The sequence below is a fragment of the Danio rerio genome, chromosome 15, assembly GCF_049306965.1.
Source record: "Danio rerio strain Tuebingen ecotype United States chromosome 15, GRCz12tu, whole genome shotgun sequence".
Classification (NCBI taxonomy): domain Eukaryota; kingdom Metazoa; phylum Chordata; class Actinopteri; order Cypriniformes; family Danionidae; genus Danio; species Danio rerio.
Window position 1 is genome coordinate 36,681,716 of NC_133190.1, and position 18,285 is coordinate 36,700,000.

The 18,285-nt window shown below is 32.3% G+C and overlaps 2 protein-coding genes and 1 long non-coding RNA gene across 4 annotated transcripts in view; 2 read left to right on the top strand and 1 right to left on the bottom strand.

The window, feature by feature from the left end:
* si:dkey-30e9.6 lies at positions 1-11,492 on the top strand. Of its 2 annotated transcripts, NM_001386223.1 has the most exons (5): positions 1-116; positions 1,698-2,160; positions 2,264-2,342; positions 4,384-4,526; positions 4,611-5,103. In NM_001386223.1, exons 2-5 carry the CDS (start codon positions 1,726-1,728, stop codon positions 4,689-4,691), a joined length of 738 nt encoding a protein of 245 aa, NP_001373152.1. In that variant the 5' UTR covers positions 1-116; positions 1,698-1,725; the 3' UTR covers positions 4,692-5,103. The 2 variants fall into 2 exon arrangements, with proteins under 2 accessions (NP_001373152.1, NP_001373153.1); NM_001386224.1 differs by lacking the exons at positions 4,384-4,526; positions 4,611-5,103 and adding an exon at positions 11,023-11,492.
* Positions 7,306-12,485, top strand: arl4aa (ADP-ribosylation factor-like 4aa). Its single transcript, NM_200860.1, has 2 exons — positions 7,306-7,376; positions 11,521-12,485. Exon 2 carries the CDS (start codon positions 11,603-11,605, stop codon positions 12,203-12,205), a length of 603 nt encoding a protein of 200 aa, NP_957154.1. The 5' UTR covers positions 7,306-7,376; positions 11,521-11,602; the 3' UTR covers positions 12,206-12,485.
* Positions 12,486-16,787: 4,302 nt separating this feature from the next.
* The window catches only part of LOC141377880 (uncharacterized), a 23,931-nt gene continuing 22,433 nt past the window's right edge, over positions 16,788-18,285 (bottom strand). Inside the window, exon 3 of the long non-coding RNA XR_012390978.1 lies at positions 16,788-18,285. This exon is cut by the window's right edge and continues 18 nt beyond it. This is a non-coding gene — a long non-coding RNA (uncharacterized lncRNA).

Here is an 18,285-nt window from a genome sequence, read left to right on the forward strand (position 1 = left end):
ATCAAATGCTGCATGCTGAGCTGGCTTAATTTTTTGACCAAACACAGCAATTTGAACTCTTCGCCATCTACTTCGTCATCATGGCTAAATCACAGCCACTCTGAAGTAAAATAAAGGTAAGGCTTTGAAATGTCAGGTTAATTTTTCTTGCTCCAAATGATTTCTCTTTCTTTCTTTCTTTCTTTCTTTCTTTCTTTCTTTCTTTCTTTCTTTCTTTCTTTCTTTCTTTCTTTCTTTCTTATGCAGTTTTACAGTAAAGTTTAAATGATTCTTTAATTTTAAAAGTTCTTACACTGTAAAACCAACAGTCAGCTCTATCAAAAGAAATGAGTGTAGGTAACTCAAAATTTACAAAAAGTTAATTCTACTCATTTGAAAAGAGTTTTGAACTCAGTATTGAAGGTAATGAGTTGATTAAATAACTCATCACGTTAGCTTAAATAGATGAAGTTCACAGTACTCATAGATTAGTTTTTTTTTTCTCAACCGGTTTGAGTTGCCTTAACTTATTGGGTTTTACACGACTCAGTTAGTTGGAGTATAAAACAAATAAGACTTTCTCCAAAACAAAAAAAATATTATCAGACATACTGTGAAAATTTCCTTCCTCTGTTAAACCTCATTTGGGATATATTTAAAAAGGAAAAAAAAATCAAAGGGGGGCTAATAATTCTGACGTCAACTATATATATATATATATATATATATATATATATATATATATATATATATATATAGTAAATACTTTCTTTATTTCTTTCTTAAGTGCTTTGGGTTTTAGAATAGCGTGTTATAAATAACATTTATTATTATCATAATTATTATTTCTAGTATTTTCATAATTTTTTTTTTTGCATTATTATGGTTAAAAAAAAGCTAGTTTACCTTAATTTCTTTGCAATGTCTGTTTAAAATAGTGAAATACCACATGACTCCAAAATTATATTTTATATTTATATATTATATTTTATTTATAATTTTTTTTATTAATATTTATTTATTTATGTATATATATATATATATATATATATATATATATATATATATATATATATATATATATATATATATATATATATATATATATATATATAAAAATATAAATACAGTTCTTGCTGTGATTATTTTGCTCATGTTATAAATTGTTCTTTTTTTGTGAGTAAAACTGAATTTGTTATTGCATTATTGCTATTAAAATGAAGGTTTTCCTTAATTTAATAATCATTTTCTTTGAAATGTCAACTAGAAAAAAGTCTTGTTTCATTTAAAAATGTATTTGCATTTTCTTCAATATTTTTATTTAGTTAGCTAACAGTTCTTAATAGTCATGTTATTATATATATATTTTTTAATTATATATTTTAGTATATTTTATGTAATTACATTTAAATAAATTGCCCTTTTCATTTTGCATACACTGTAAAAAGTGAATAGTTAAATAAACAAGTAAACTCATTGCCTTCAAACTATTAAGTAAATAAAATGTGCATGATTATAAAAATGAATTTTAGAGACATTACAACAAAAATACTTACTGAAGATTTTTAAAGTAAAATCAACGTGTCATTTTTTTAAGGGAATGGGTTTACTTACTTTATGTAATCATTTTAATTGTATTTATATAATCTATTTATTATAATGAACTGTTGGTGGTCTGAAAGCATTATGAAACATTTTTTTATGTATTATTCTTACAGTATACTGTACATACAGTATATATCCACAATGAATCTTCCTGAGCCTTTGGACAGTACCATGTCTGTTGACCTTAGAAGAAAGCTGCTTTTTTCTGTGAGTCAAAACCTAATCTCAAGCCGGAGTTGTGGACCCATCCCACCACATCCAGCAGTTCCCCTTGATCCATGGTGCATCAAAGCCCCTGACTTCACCCCAAAACTGTACACATCCTTGTGCTTGCCACGAATCAAGACCAAAAACATCCACCTGGTTAAAGCAAACGATAGTGTGGATGAAAAATCATTCATTCTGGAAAAGATGAACGATATATTACCTGGACTTGAGAAAAGTAGACGTAAAGAACGACCGTTTATCACATTCTACAAACCACCAGACTATCTACAGACTAAACTGCTGTTTGTGAGAGGAGGGACGTATCCAGTGGGACCTTACAAAAATCCAAAACCTCACAACTTCAGACCTGTACGTTTATAAAATGATCATTATTTATATTATATGCATTGCACTATATCAACACTAGATGACAGTCTTTATAAGAAATTAAACGCTCTACATGTGATTGCAGTGTGAAGAGGGAATGCCAGACATGGTGACTTCTTTAGAAAAGGATCCAGGCTGCATGAAGTCACAGTGCTTAAAAACAGGTAACATTATTTTCATTTAGACTTCATGTTTTAAGTCGTTGAATTATTGAACATGGGGTCAGAAATGGTGGTGTAAATTATCATCCATGTAATCAAACATTTTTTTTTTTTTGACAATTTGCTTGTTAAATTGTGATGTGGAATAGCCTATGTATTGTTTCTGGGTCCACGACTACTCTTTTTTTAGCATAAAAGACAATTAACCATTTTTAAAAGGTGAATTACTGTCTGAACATCTGAGATTATTAAGCATGAATATAAACATAGCAGACTGTAGACTGTGACTGTATTACAGTAGATTACAGAGTTCACACTAGCTGATGATTGGTTATAAAGTGTGTTTGGCATGCTGTCCCAGGAGAGAGTCCTGAGCTTATAAGATCCCAGGACTCCCTCCAGTTGCAGGGCGGGAGGGGAGTTTGAGCTCAGGTACTGTAGATCTCGACAATCCCCTGCTGTTGTAGCTAATAAAAAAAAATTGGAATTCACAGGAGCACAGGGAGATTGTATAAACAAAAATATCAGCTGGCTTGGTAAGGACTAGAACCAGTTATGTTCTTGGTGTGAAGCAAAAGTGCTAACCACTGGGCCACCATGCCACCCAACTAGCAAAGGAGGAGTAGGGGTAAGGGGGGATTCTTCAAAATGAAGATGGCTGTGGTGGAACTTAGGTTATTTATGGTGACTTAGGAGTCGTCTGATTGGTGAGTCATGAATTTGCTAATGCAGGACCAGCTGTGTTCAATCATAAGCACGTGATCCTCTCGAAATTAGTTAATGAATAAACTTCACTTAGTATATATATATTTTTTGTTTACTTATGGCATCTGAAAGATTATTTAAACCTGATAGCTGACTTGTGAAGTCAGACTTTAAGGGATAGTTCACCCAAAAAATGAAAATTTCCTCTAAACTTTTTTGAATTTCTTTCTTCTGCTGAACACAAACAAATATATTTTGAAGAATGTTGGAAGCCAACAGCCATTGACTGTAGTAGTAAGTAGTAGAAAAGAAAATACTACGGAAGTCAATCTGATCATGTAGAGAACACACCCTTTTCCTCTCCATGTGCACCAGACACTCTTTTTGAACACTCCATGCTTCCGGGTAAATACTGTGCGATTCTGAGTGTGCTTCAAACGGGTGAGTGAGTAGTGTGTGTGAATGTATGTGTGTATGTATGATTTTTGTACATACTGTACACGTGCGCTGCAAAACTATTAACTTAAACTTGTCATGGCTAATTATCTGTATATTGTTTCTCTCTGGTGATTTAAAGTGCCTCTTTTATCCACATTTGTAAGTCTCTTTGGATAAAAGCATCTTCGCTAGACCCCATGTACTGGGGCACGTGCTAGTTCCCCAGTAAATGCTTAGAGATAAGAATTACTTTAAATGCAAGTGTATTTATTAAGAGTGGTAATCAAGACGTTATTTATGTGTAACTGAATCAACACTGGTGAAAGCAATGTAGTTTAATCAAAAAGCAAACTGAGCATGTGTCAACATGCATGGCAAAAAAATAGCCGCGCTGTTCATGTGTTGTGAAACAGGCGTAACAGTCTTTTATGCGAAGGTGTCAGCACGCAGTGAGTTTAGCAAGTCGACAAAACAGTTTGATGGTAATCTTATTTAGACTAAGCATTTAGACTAAGCATGGCTCCTTCATACTAAGTGCAAAACCACCACAAGCTGAAAAAACTTCTTTTTGTTTTGCATTTAAGGATTTTTCTACAGACTTTCTTCCACTTTCATGACTTGTTTCTCATGTGATACTATAAAATGCATTTACACTAGGTCATGTACACCCAGTGGCTGCTTATTTCCAGCGTTCTTCGATATATCTTATACTTAGTGTTAAACAAAAGAAAAAAAATAGGTTTTGAACATGTGGAGGCTAAATAAATTATGACAGAATCTTTATTTTTGGGTGAACTATCCCTTTAATACATGGATAGTCATTAAATCCATTATATTGAACAAAGGTCAAACACTGCCTAACGTAAACCTCACCCACTTATTTATTACATTAACTCCACAGTCATTGACAGCCATCCGGACCTGAACTATTCATGTGGAGACACGATCAGCAAAATAGACACTTTCAAACCTGCAGAGCTTAAATGGGACCCAAGACTCATACTGCCAAAGTCACCATGGCCTCCAAAATCTGCATCTTACACAGTGAGCAAATGCAGAACGTTCATATTGATCTTCTGCTACTGAACTGGTATTTACCTTTGTGGAAACTTTTGACTTGTATTACAGAGACATCGGCGCAGGAGAGGAGTGTACAGTGCTTTAATGGACCGAGTTGAAGAAAAGCTGACAAACTCTTGGAGGAAATGAATCCATTTAGGACAAAAGAAAGAATGTAGTGCTGTGTCATGTGGACAAAGCAAGTTTAAGCTATTGAAGATTTAGTATGGGGAAAAGCAGAAGTAAATACATTTGTTACTTGTTAGTTTCTGAGCTTGTCTTTTGATACATTGCACAAGCAAACAAACAAACTATAAACAACTATAGTATTGCATTGCATGTTTTTGTTCGACATAGACAAAACAAAATGTAAGCACTAACAGAAATACAAAAACATCTTATTTACTGCATGGCAGGTCAGTGTATGTTAATTTTATAGATTTAGTTCAATTTAGTATGTCTTGTTATTAAAATGTTGGAAATTATTACACATTTTATAGCATAAGAAATAAACAGACAAACAGATGCACTCTAAAAATGCTGGGCTGTGGACAAAAGCAACATTCATTCATTCATTCATTCATTCATTCATTCATTCATTCATTCATTTATTTATTCATTCATTCATTCATTCATTCAATCAATAACTTATTAATTTATTTATTCATCATTCATTTTCTTGTTGGCTTAGTCCCTTTATTAATCCGGGGTCGCCACAGCGGAATGAACCACCAACTTATCCAGCAAGTTTTTACGCAGCTGATGCCCTTCCAGCCGCAACCCATCTCTGGGAAACATCCACACACGCATTCATACACTACGGACAATTTAGCCTACCCAATTTACCTGTACTGCATGTCTTTGGACTGTGGGGGAAACCGGAGCACCCGGAGGAAACCTACGCGAAGGCAGGGAGAACATGCAAACTCCACACAGAAACACCAACTGAGCTGAGGTTCGAACCAGCAACCTAGCGACCTTCTTGCTGCGAGGCGACAGCACTACCTACTGCACCACTGCCTCACCTAATTTATTTATTATTAATTAATTAATCAATTATATAATTAGTTTTTTAATCATTTAAATTATTTATTAATTAATTTATTTAATCGTTCATTCATTCATTCATTCATTTTCTTGTCGACTTAGCCCCTTTATTAATCTGTGGTCGCCACAGCGGAATGAACCGCCAACTTATCCAGCAAGTTTTTACACAGCGGATGCCCTTCAAGCCGCAACCCATTCATTCATTCATTATTTATTTATTCATTCATTTATTTATTCATTTATTTACTTATTAATTTATTTTTTAATAATTAATTATTTTTTTAATTCATTCATTTAATTATTCATTTATTAATTAATTTAATCGTTCATTCATTAATTTATTATTTATTTATTCATTCATTTATTTATATATTTATTTATTTATTCATTCATGTGTTCATTTATTAATTTATTCATTCATTTAATTATTTATTTATTTATTCGTTTATTTATAATTTATTAACTTATTCATTCATTCATTCATTTATTATTTATTCATTCTTCTATTTATTTATTTATTTATTCATTCATTTATTTTTTTATTCATTCTTTTATTTATTTATTTATTTATTTATTCATTCATTCATTTATTCAATTGTTTGTTTATTCATTCGTTTATTTATTTATTTAATTATTCTTTCATTTATTTATTTATTCATTCATTCATTTATTTATTTATTAATTATTTTTTTAATTAATTAATTCGTTTTTTATTCTTTCATTTATTTATTTATTTATTTATTTATTTATTTAATCGTTCGTTCATTCATTTATTATTTATTGATTCATTCATTCATTTATATATATTAATTAATTTATTTATTCATTAATCTATGTTCATTTATTTATTTATTCTCTCATTTAATTAATTATGTATTCATTTATTTATTCGTTTGTTCATTTATTCATAATTTATTTATATATTTCTTGATTTATTTATTCATTCAGTAATTCATTATTCATTCATTCATTGATTTAATTATGTATTTATTTGTTTATTAATTTATCCATTATTTATTCATTTACTTATTCATTCATTCATTTAGTCATTTGTTATTCATTTATTCATTCATTTATTTATTTTTTCATTCATTTGGTCCTTTATTTGTTTATTTATTTTATTTTTATTTGAATTACACATGTTTGTTCTGCTTATTAAAATATTTAAAACAAAGTAGTATGCAACACAGATGATCTTTTTAAGTTATAAGATATTTTATTTTATGTTTATTAGAGAATATACAGTATTTGCAATAAAAAATCCAATTACAGATTAATATAACACTTTATATGTAAGAAAGTATGAGGTCTAGGATTAGAAAAGGTGAGGATTTATAAACTTAAGACATATAAGCAGACACTTCAACAAATTTCAACTAAGAAAAAAGGATTTTGAATCCTAAAAACTAACAAGATGCGTTGGTTTTTAAACAAGCAAAGGCAAAATAAAGAATTTACATGCCTTTTAGTTTCAACCTTGTACACTAACAGAGAAATAGGACAATTATATATCTTAAGTGTGAAGATAACATACAAAGGAAAAATAAATAATAACAATAATAGTACAGACGATCATTTAGCCTACACAGATATGCAGCGCGTCTCTTTTGTATTCATTATGCGCGCATGACCTCCCCTGACCAATCATTTTAAAGGTAAACAAATGAGCTGCTACGTGCGTGTGCGTGCAGGCGCGCTCTCGGTCGGTGAGCACAAGCACAGCAGCAGCACGCAGAGCAATGAATGACGATTATAAACCAGGCTTTAACCGAGCATGACGTCTGAACGGTAAGTTGAATGGGCGACTGACTGTAACGAGAGTTTGGTTTTGAACCTTTTACTGTGCATTGGGAATGTTGACTTCTTTTGACTTTTGGCCAAAGCAAGTTTTGTCATCGCGTCATGAATAATTAATTCGTTATACTATCCCGAGGCTGTGGTTCATGCGAGCAAAACTCACAATTCAGACGTTTTCCATCGGGAGCTACTGTCGTAACGATTAGTTTTTGTTTTTAATTTTGATGATTAAAGGTTATTGTAATTGTTTTGTTTTCGATAAAAGCAATATCTGGCTGAACTTTGGGCTTAGTTAGAAAAGTTTCGATTCGACAGGTGGACGCGAGTGATTTCCATAGAAGCTGCGTCAGCACAACTCTTATCACGTTCACTTTTATTGTTAGACCACCCCATTTATCTCTTCTCAGGAAATATTGCACCACTAAGATATGCTGAATTTTAAGAGCTTTTATTCTTGTGTCTCTAACGTTACACAGTCAACAATCTCGCATTTGTGTCTCTGATATGCTCTCCTTTTCGAGAATTGTTGTTCAGTGGACTATCTGAAAGTATTTCTGCTTTTAATGCAAATATATGAAGAGTTTAAATGCAAAATCTCTTAATACCGTCTGAAGTTTTCCTCTAAAATTAGCATTTTTATCAGGCTGCTGTTTATGTTCTGTAATATCACTTTTTATGGCAAAGAATAAGTCCTTTTCCTGTTCTTTAAAGTAAAATATGTCAACATAAACAAAGGAGTTTGAGAAAACTTAATTTTTCTATGGAAATTTTAGATGGCACTTAGAGGTTTTTGGATCTGAACTTTTCATGTAAACATCCTTTAGACAAGGATACTTTTAAATTGATTGGCAGAATTTAGAAATTATGTTTCGGTTAAATGAACAAATATATCTGTGGTGTGTGAATTTTGTTTTATTAGGTTGTATTCTATTAACTACCTCAATTGTTCATCCCTTTCAAAGAGAAAAAAACACGTTCATTCTTAATTAAATGTATTTTTATTTAAGAATCATTAGACATTTTCACTGGAAAAGAAGCAAGACAATAATGCTATAAAAAGGAAATGTCACAATCAGACTATACATTTAATAGTTTTTTTTATATATATATATATATATATATATATATATATATATATATATATATATATATATATATATATATATATATATATATATTCTTGTGTCCAAGAGTTATCTTTATCTTTTTAAAAGTGATTTTTAACCCAAAAATGAAAACTCTCCCACTATTTACTTACCGTCCTCTGGCTCCAAACCTGTTTTGAGTGTCTTTGTTTTGTTGGTATTTTGGAGAGTTTTGTAAACCGGTATCCATTGACTTCCTCAGTATTTTAGAGATTATAGATATCAATGGCTACCAATTTACAGGATTTTTCAAAATATCTTCTTGACTTGATATTGGGTAAGAATTAATTTTTTTTACTCTCAAGTGTGCTAATACAGTTCATTGTGTTCCTCCTATACATTTAGAGCATATTAGGGTTTGTGTTCCCTTTAAGTAATTAATTTAATTCAATTATTAGCTCATAATGTCTTGTAAAATAATCTGCAGGAACCCTTCTATCAAGTTAGGATACGTTTACAAAACAACTAAACTTTTTAACTTTAAAACATAATGGAAAACTTTCTATTCCATACAGGCTGTTCATTGGCTTGACATCAGTGCTTTTCATAATTTTGCGAAAACTCTGACGCTATAGGTATTAAGTTTTTAGGCATATGAAAGCAATTTACAACTAAGACAAATATGTCCGATATGTCTGGTGGTTTAATTGAAGATGATGCTTTTTCATGCACATTTGGTAAGTAAAGCTAGAACTGTAAACCGTAGTAAACTTCTAGGAGGTGTTTTCAAATGGAGCAGCATTTACTACACAGAGTCAATGTTCACTGACAAGTTACACAATACAGCATTTAAAATGGCAGATGATTTAATCTTTTGATAGTGAAATCAATGAGGGTCATTCTGCAATAATGGCAACTGTTTGCGCAGTTACTCTGTGAACTACAGCTCCGTGTTGTAATAGGGTTGTCGAAAGTATCGATTTCGGTACCGATCGATACTGAAATTTTAAGTGTGCATGACATTTGCAGCTTTTGCTAAATTTCCATTTTGATTTCATTTTGATTTATCACCCAGCCCCCAGATTAGGACTCACATCTTAATCCCAATAAAATATTTTTTTTACCCCTACCCCATGAAACAGTGTGAAGGAGAAGTTATTCAAATGTAACCGTGAGAAATGGGACATCGCTACAACACCCGCACACACGTCATCATGTATCATCGTGATCTCTTAAATCATATGAGATCGATGACGGCGACGACTGCTGTATTCCAGTTGCATTATTGTTTGGTATTTATTTTCAGGAAATCACCGGAGGCAACAATATCATGTTATCATAATAATACCTTATGACAATAAGCTCATTTACATCGTGGCCATATTTATCTATGTAAACACAAGATATCAACCGTTTTCTCAGAGGATAACAAGCTGACAAAACAATGCTTGTAATAAAAAAAAGCCACGCACCTCCATTGGAAATAACAAACTTGCATGAAATTACACGATATGCGAACAGCCGTTAAAAGGCTGCCTTCATTTGCGATCTCCAGCAGTTCAGGAGATCTCCTGATTTGTTAACAAATGGGTTGTGAATCCATTCCTTGACAGTTTACAGGTCCTTCACTTGGCCTTTTTCCCTTAACAAAGAAACTTTCCAAAGATGTCTGTTTCTTACTCGTTTTGCTGCTTGTGGGTTAAATTTGACCGCTCAAGTGACCAAGATGTAAGTGAGAGTACGGTCATTTTTCAAAATAAACGATTTTTTAAATATTGTTGGGACTCAGATATAAAAAAAAAAACTGAAATATTTAAGAATTTCTTGTGCGGCCCAGTACCAAATGATCCAAGGACCTGTACTGGTCTGCAGCCCGGTGTTTGAGAATCACTGTTACAGGTGGTGAAATTTAAGGTTTTTTTATTTATTTATTTATTTATTTTTTTATAAAGCATAACTGTAAAACATGATGTATAAAAACATATGCTCATTTATTGTAAAAATTCCTAATAGTGCCAAAAAATATATATAAAAAAACATTTCTGACTCGATTGTGCAGCCATGTTGCCATTGTAGATGATGCATTCTGTGAAACTTTCACACTTTACCCAACTAGGGGAAGGGCTAAGGGGTAGAATTGGGATTGGGCCTAGGAGTGTGTTTGCAGATGTTTCTTCACAATAAGACATTGCCAACTACTGGCCAGCACGTACAGCTGTTTTAAAATGTTGTATATATCCAATGTATGATATTAGAGTATTCACGGGTCCTAAAAAGTCTTTAAATGTCTAAAATCTCAAAAGCTACATTTTAGGCCCTAAAAAGTAATAAATCTACAGAAATATTGTGTTGTCGGCCTTAAATCTTTTTTTAACAGGCCTTAATTTTCCATTGTTCATTTGTAGCTACCCAATCTGGCCATTAACACGCATACAATCACCAACAATCCATCTCAATAAAAGTTTTTATTTAAAAATAGCATTTGATTACTGCTGAGGATACTGACCTGACCTATAATTTTATTATTAAATTATTATTATTGTAGACTGAAGTCATTGACAGCTATGTTTTGTTCTGTTCTTGTTAAGGGTTGTAGGGTTTGTGAATGGATGTATTGGAAAATTTCTTAACAAATCCTCAAACAAAATGATTATTGTTGTATTATTAAATGTATTAAATTTTGATAATTTTTATAGGGCTAATCACAATCTTTTCTTACTGGGATATTCAGAAAAAAATCCTTAACATTAAGCCCTGTATAAGTCTAAAATTTAATTCATAATGGTCTTACAATGTCTTAAAAAGTCTTAAATTTAACTTGGTGAAACCTGCAGAAACCCTGGATATGCTATGCTATAATGGCTTTTAACAGTACAATGATTACTTATGATAATTTATCAAAGAAGTATTTATAAGTAACCAACTTTACCTGAAAGTCTCATTTTATTTGTCATATATTCCACAATCATTTATGCTTTTAGAAACATGCAATAATTACATAATTTAATTTCCATTTAAAACCCACCATATGCCTATGTATGAACTTTTAGGCAAGCTTCGGATGCGCAGTTGGGGTTTTGGACCTATGGAGCATCATCCTAAACTTCTGATGTTCTCACACTGCTGAAGGAAATGGGGAACGGGATATCAGATCAACCCAACTTTCTATCCAGTCTTCCGTTCTGTAATTCTCTTCACATTGCTATATTGGGTCTGGACTCTGCAGGCAAGACAACGGTGTTGTACCGCCTGCAGTTCAATGAATTCGTCAACACCGTCCCGACCAGAGGCTTCAATGCTGAGAAAGTCAGAATACCAGTTGGGGACTCACGAACAGTGACGTTTCATTTTTGGGATGTTGGGGGCCAGGAGAAACTGCGCCCACTCTGGAAGTCTTACACGCGCTGTACAGATGGGATTGTATTTGTTGTGGACTCTCTGGACGCCGAGAGGATGGAAGAGGCTAAAACTGAGCTTTATAAAATCGCCCGCTCCACTGAAAATCAAGGAGTGCCTGTGCTGATTATCGCCAACAAGCAGGACATGAGACAGGCTCTGCCACTGTCACAAATAGAGACCATGCTGGCACTCAACGAACTGGGACCCTCTACACCGTGGCATTTGCAGCCCACTTGCGCCATCATTGGCGACGGCCTAAAAGAGGGACTGGAAAGACTCCATGACATGATTGTAAAACGAAGAAAGATGCTCAAGCAGCAAAAAAAGAAAAAATAGACCCAAATAGACCATAGATGTATTATATAAATGAGGAAGAAGAACAGTTGGATAGTTGTGAATTGTCATTGTTATGTGCCTAGAGTTGGTTATAGAGCCAGCAAGCACTTTAGCTGTTTACTTTCATATTGTTTACTCTTCTGGATGTTTACTATCAGCTAGATTTATATAAACCTAATATAATTGTTTTATATATATCACTGATGGATGGCTTCTGTTGGTGTTTTATTTAGAATGTTTGTTTATTTGCAATAAAAAGGTTTTCTGTCTTTATTCTGAATTGCATGTGAGTCTGTTTTGGATTCAGGGGTACTCTAGCCAGAACACATAACTTTGTGAAAACTATTATCTGTTGGTTCCTTTACATTTTTCTTTTTTTCCTGTGGGATTTTATTACTTTACAAATTCTTAGGTCGTTTGTTGTATGTTAACCCTTATGTATTGTTCAAATTGACTACCCTTTTGTTATGTTTGTGGCTTTTTTTGTCCCATTGACTTCCGTTATAACAACATTTTTTGATTGCAAAGCCATAACAGCATATAATCGTACATTGATTGTTGGTGTTTTTCTCTGTTGGGAAGAGGTACAGTTTGTCATTTTTACTATTGATCCTCAGTTGGAACCATTAACCCTTATGTAGGTCTGTGCAAAAAATATTTCTGGCTTTTATATAGAGTTCTATAAAGTAAAAATACTAACTATAGTGTGCATGTATTCACACTATGTTTGCTATATCAACGCTGAGCTTATTATTTAAATTTTATGATCATGATTATGTGGTGTTATGGCTTTGCAATCAAAAATGGATGTCAATGGGACAAAAACAGCCACAAACATAATGAAAGGGTAGTAAATTTGCTCAGAGTGTAATTTGTTGATTTTTGAAACTTTTCAAAACATCTTCCATAATATGTGTCAAAATAAGATTTTTCACCAAAAATCAGTTCATTTGCTACAACGCAGAGAAAGTTTCGAAGTGGGTGAAAACATTCCCCAACAGCACATAAGGGTTACCCACACCGTGTTGTTTAGAAAGCGAATTTTGACGGATTTGTGTAATTCAATTCATACTGCAGAATGTCAAATTTATATTTACAACTGACTTGATTTTAATTGTGAATTTTAAAAAAAAGTTCTAAAATTCAATAGGAAAATCTCAAGAGAACCGTCAGCACAGCAGTATACTAGGATTTGATTTAGGCATGGGCCGGTGTAAGATTCTGACAATATGATAACCTTCGATTAAAAATATCACGGTTTGAAGGCATGTTTACTGCTCTAAAATATATTATTTTAAATGTCTGGGTAAAAAAATAAAACTTTTTCCCTTTTAAACCAATATATTTTTATTTTAAGTAACATTTAAAACATTTTGGATAAGAATTACTGGATCTGAATTATTGGATAAGAATTACTGCTCTAAAATATATTATTTTTAAATGTCTGGGTAAAAAAATAAAACTTTTTCCCTTTTAAACCAATATATTTTTTATTTTGAGTTACATTTGAAACATTTTGGAGCAGTAAACGTGTCAGGCTAAATAATTCAAATAAATGATTGACTTCTGCTGTCTTCGTTAGTTTTAAACACATTGATTTCTTTACAATTTAAAACATCTTTGGATATCTTTTCTGCTGGAGATACTGTTGTCCTAAAAACAACAACAAATAAGTAAATAAAAAGTCTTACATAGGAACGGTATAACAGAAAATTTTGACTCTTTTAAAACCTTGACTTTTCCAAACTGCAGTATACCTTGAAAACGGTTATTGTCCCATGCCTAATTTAATGTAATGGCTGCATGCTCTATTATTTTAATTCTTATTTTAACAGTATTGTTATTAAGATTTAATTGTCAATTTCTCTTTAATTCTGTTAGATTTATTAATAGATTGGTTTAATTAATTAATTTAGTTTAATTTTGAGATTTTAGCATTTAGCATTATTGGGCAAGACAAATATATTGAATAAAAACAAGCTATTGGTCTAAAGTTTGGGGAAAATACTATATTATTATTATTATTATTTGTAAAAGAAGTCTCTTCTGCTTACTAAAGCTGCATTTATATTATCCAACATACACAATTAAAAAAAATTGTCTTTAATAGTTTAAAGTACTGTTCACTATATGAATATATTTTGAAATTATATTTATTCCTTTGATTTCTAAGCTGAATTATTTGCTTGAATACTCCATGATTCTTTGTAAATCCTTATAATGTGTAAGATATTGGTATGCCCAGAACTTTAATAATGGTACATTCCTCTGTATTTCCATAGGTCTTTGCTTTCTTAAAAGTATTAGTTTTCCTTCAGATGTCATTGAAAAGGTTTAAAATCAGCGCAGAGGATCTTAAAATTCCTCAAAAATGAATTCTTCAGTCATTTCATTGTATTTAGTATGGTCCCAATATTAATTTACATTTCTTATCTGCAACCACATGGAAAAGTAAATAATATTTTTTGGATTTTTATCTCTTATATATCTGTTTTGACCCCTTTTAAAAAGCATGAGCCCGTGGAGCCTGGCACCGCCACATGTTTCTTTAGTTGAGTAGGTGCGAATAGAAAGCAAATGGCCCTGCGTTATATATCACAAGACCTCAGACCTTTTTATCAGTTGTTATCAGATTAGAAAAACAACCCTGTATATCTGTGATGGATCCACTTTTGCAACCATCAGAATCTCTGTAAGAGCCCAACTGAAGGGGATTTGTGGGATTTGGCCGCTGTGTATCACACGCTCCCCTAAATTCCAGCCCTGCCTCATAAATCCAGAGTGACTGGGACTCTTTCCCTCTGGTTCCATTGAAGTCAGTAATGCTGAGCTGGGACGGTGACAGACTGGAAAAAATCTGCACTGCCGTTTCCTTTCCCACACTTTCACTAGACTGATACTGAACAGCAGGTCCCTTTCACACCTGAATGTTTTGGAATCCTGTTGATTGTGTAGACTGACCACAAAAACTGCAAACACTTTAATCATACTAAAAATCTATGGATTTTACTGAAGTGGATAATACACCAAAGCAACATCTGCAAAACGCTTAGTATAAAAACAGTTTTCTCTTTAGAAACTGGTATTGGTGGTTGGGGGTAGGATTCCTTTTACAAACCATAACAAAAACATGTAACGGAGGAAAAGAGAGTCGTTTTTGTTGACTCGTTTAACGTTTCTGGAAAGCTTTTTGTCAATTTTGATACTTGTGAAAGGTTTTAACCTCTGGTTCAACCACACAACAGATAAATATGTTTTCATTGTATTAAATAGTGATCAAAATTAAACGAGAACATTGAAAAGATTGAGGGCTGCACGGTGGCTCAATGGTGGTTAGCAATGTCACCTCACAGCAAGAAGGTCGCTGGTTCGAGTCCCAGTTGGCATTTCTGTGTGGAGTTTGCATGTTCTCCCCTTGTTTGTGCGTTTCCTCTTGGTGCTCTGGTTTCCCCCACAATCTGAAGATGTGGTATAGGTGAATTGAATAAAACAAATTGTCTGTAGTGGTTGTGTGTGTATGGGTGTTTAACATTACTGGGTTGCGGCTGGAAGGGAATATTCATTGGGATTTGCTACATTTTTTAAGGTAACTGGTTGCAAACAATTTATGGACAAAATTTTAACATACAAATGAGGTTCAGGATTACTAAATGTAATTTGTTTAAATTTAGCCCAAATAAATTGTTTGCAACCAGTTACCTTAAAATGTAGCAAATCCAATGAATATTATGTGAACTCTTCTTAAAAAACATTTTTGTAGTGTAAAGAACATTTCAATCATATAAGGAACTTACCCTACACTGTAAAAAAATACTGTGTATATTTTACTTAAAAATGAGGCAACGATTTGCATTCGCCTTTTGAGTATTTCAAACTTAATTATTTCAGTTTGTTTTATTAGACTTCACATGTTCTCAACTTACAATTTCAAGTAACATCAAATCAATTTTAGCAGTTTTCAACTTGTAGTTTTAAGTTTGTCAAACCTCTTTTTTAAAGTTGAAATTTACTCTAATAATCCACAGAGTAAATTACTATTATTCAGGGAAACTTGTGTTTTTAAGTAATGCTAAAATAATTTTATTATTTTCTACCTGCAGTTTAAGTCAGAATTATTAGCCCCCCCTAATTTTTTTTTCTTTTTTAAATATTTTCCAAATGATGTTTAACAGATTCAGGAAATTTTCACAGTATGTCTTATAATATTTTTTCTTCTTGAGAAAGTCTTATCGGCTATTTTTTTTTCCGATAGTCTACAGAACAAACCATCGCTATACAATAACTTGGCTAATTACCCTGACCTGCCTAGTTAACCTAATTAACCTAGTTAAGCCTTTAAATGTCACTTTAAGCTGTATAGAAGTGTCCTGAAAAATATCAAGTAAAATATTATTTACTGTCATCATGGCAAAGATAAGAATGAGTTATTATTTAAATGAGTTATTAAAACTATTATGTTTAGAAATGTGCAGAAAAATAAACAGGGGGGCTATTAATTTTGACTTCAACTGTCTATTAAGTTTGTTAAATCCTTAAAAACCACAAACATTAATCTCTATTTTTCTACAAGGATCCAACAATGAACAGTCGAATGCATTTATTCAATTGAAAAAAACTTTTTACAGTACTACAGAATTAATTTAACAGTACATTTCTTATTAGAATGCAATGTAAAGTTTCTAAGAATGTGAAAGGTTCTCCACCAAATCATCAAATCCCAAAAAAGAGTGACCTGGCTCTCCATGCAAGCTCCCCCTTCTGTATCAGATGACAGTGTGTTGGCAGACTGCTTTTGTTCAGCTCGTCTCTCATCTCATTCCAGCTTGAAGGATGAGCTGGGGGTTTGTGGGGGTCTAGTAAGTAGCTGTTTCTGCCTGTTCTTTTGTCCGCAAAAATAAAATTCTCAGTAGGTTCAAGTGTGTGTTGCACTTCTATAAAACCCTGTCAAGTGTTCATTCTGACAAACGTCATGAGATTAAGAGTCTAGATAGGTAATGTTGTGGTCTTTTAGAAGTGAGTAACTGTTCTGTAACCGCAGAAGTCCGGGTTGTGTATGGGTGTGCGGCCACAGATAATGTGATCGCCAGAAAGATCTTAATCGTGTTTAGTGTGGTAAATACTGATTGTGGGTAATCCGCGTGGCTTTTGTTGTCATAAGGACTGTATTCATAGTGAAGCTTGTTGGTCCAGCCATGTCTGATCCAGTCTCGGCTATAAATTACTGCTTTGAGAACTAGCTGGTGCTTGTCTCAAAGAAACACTGGTATTTGGGTTCCCACGGTTTTGAATTTATACAGCAGTTAATTTGTTTTAAAGTTTGGGGTTAGTAAGTCATTGTTTTGTTTCGCAAACCATTGTATTATAGTAAAAATAAAGAACAGTTGAAAAACAGTGCATATATACATATTTTATAAAAGAATTATTGTGGTTACATTTTTAGCATTATTTCTCCAGTGTTCAGGTACATAAAACAAATTAAATAAGATGTTATTTTTGAGATTATATTAAGGCAGTTCACCCAAAAGTTAAAATTTACTCACTATGTACTCTCCCTCAAGTGATCTATATTGCATCTATTCTCAAAAAAATAAATAAAATAAAATAAAAAATAAAATCCTAACGACACCAAACTTTTGAAAAGTGATATCCAGTGTATGTTTGTAAAATTAAAAACAAACAAATAAATAAATACATAAAAATAAGATATTATTTTTGAGAACAGATTAAGGGATAGTTCACCCCAAAATGATTATTTACTCATTATTTACTTGCCCTCAAGTGGTTCAAAGCTTTTGTTGAACACTAAAGAAGATATTTAGAAAAAAATAAAAACCTGAAAGTATTCATTTACAGTAAGGTAATACATGTTTTGATTAATTACAAGTTCAGTTGTTTTTATTTATCTTTTGTAAATGAACGCAAACGTCTTTACTACCACCTTTGACCTATTTGATGCATCCATTCTCAAAAAAAAAAATAAATAAATTCTACCTACTCCCTACTTTTGAACAGTGATATACAGTGTATGTTTGTAAAATGAAGACTTCAGAAAATGATGTCTTAAATCTGTTGCAAAGGAT

Excerpts from the sequence above, each read along its gene's own strand:
- si:dkey-30e9.6 (NM_001386223.1), top strand. The coding sequence starts at position 1,726 with ATGAATCTTCCTGAGCCTTTGGACAGTACCATGTCTGTTGACCTTAGA. Across the intron at positions 2,343-4,383 it reads GTCACAGTGCTTAAAAACAG|TCATTGACAGCCATCCGGAC; the intron begins GTAACATTATTT and ends TTAACTCCACAG. Across the intron at positions 4,527-4,610 it reads CAAAATCTGCATCTTACACA|AGACATCGGCGCAGGAGAGG; the intron begins GTGAGCAAATGC and ends CTTGTATTACAG.
- arl4aa (NM_200860.1), top strand. The coding sequence starts at position 11,603 with ATGGGGAACGGGATATCAGATCAACCCAACTTTCTATCCAGTCTTCCG.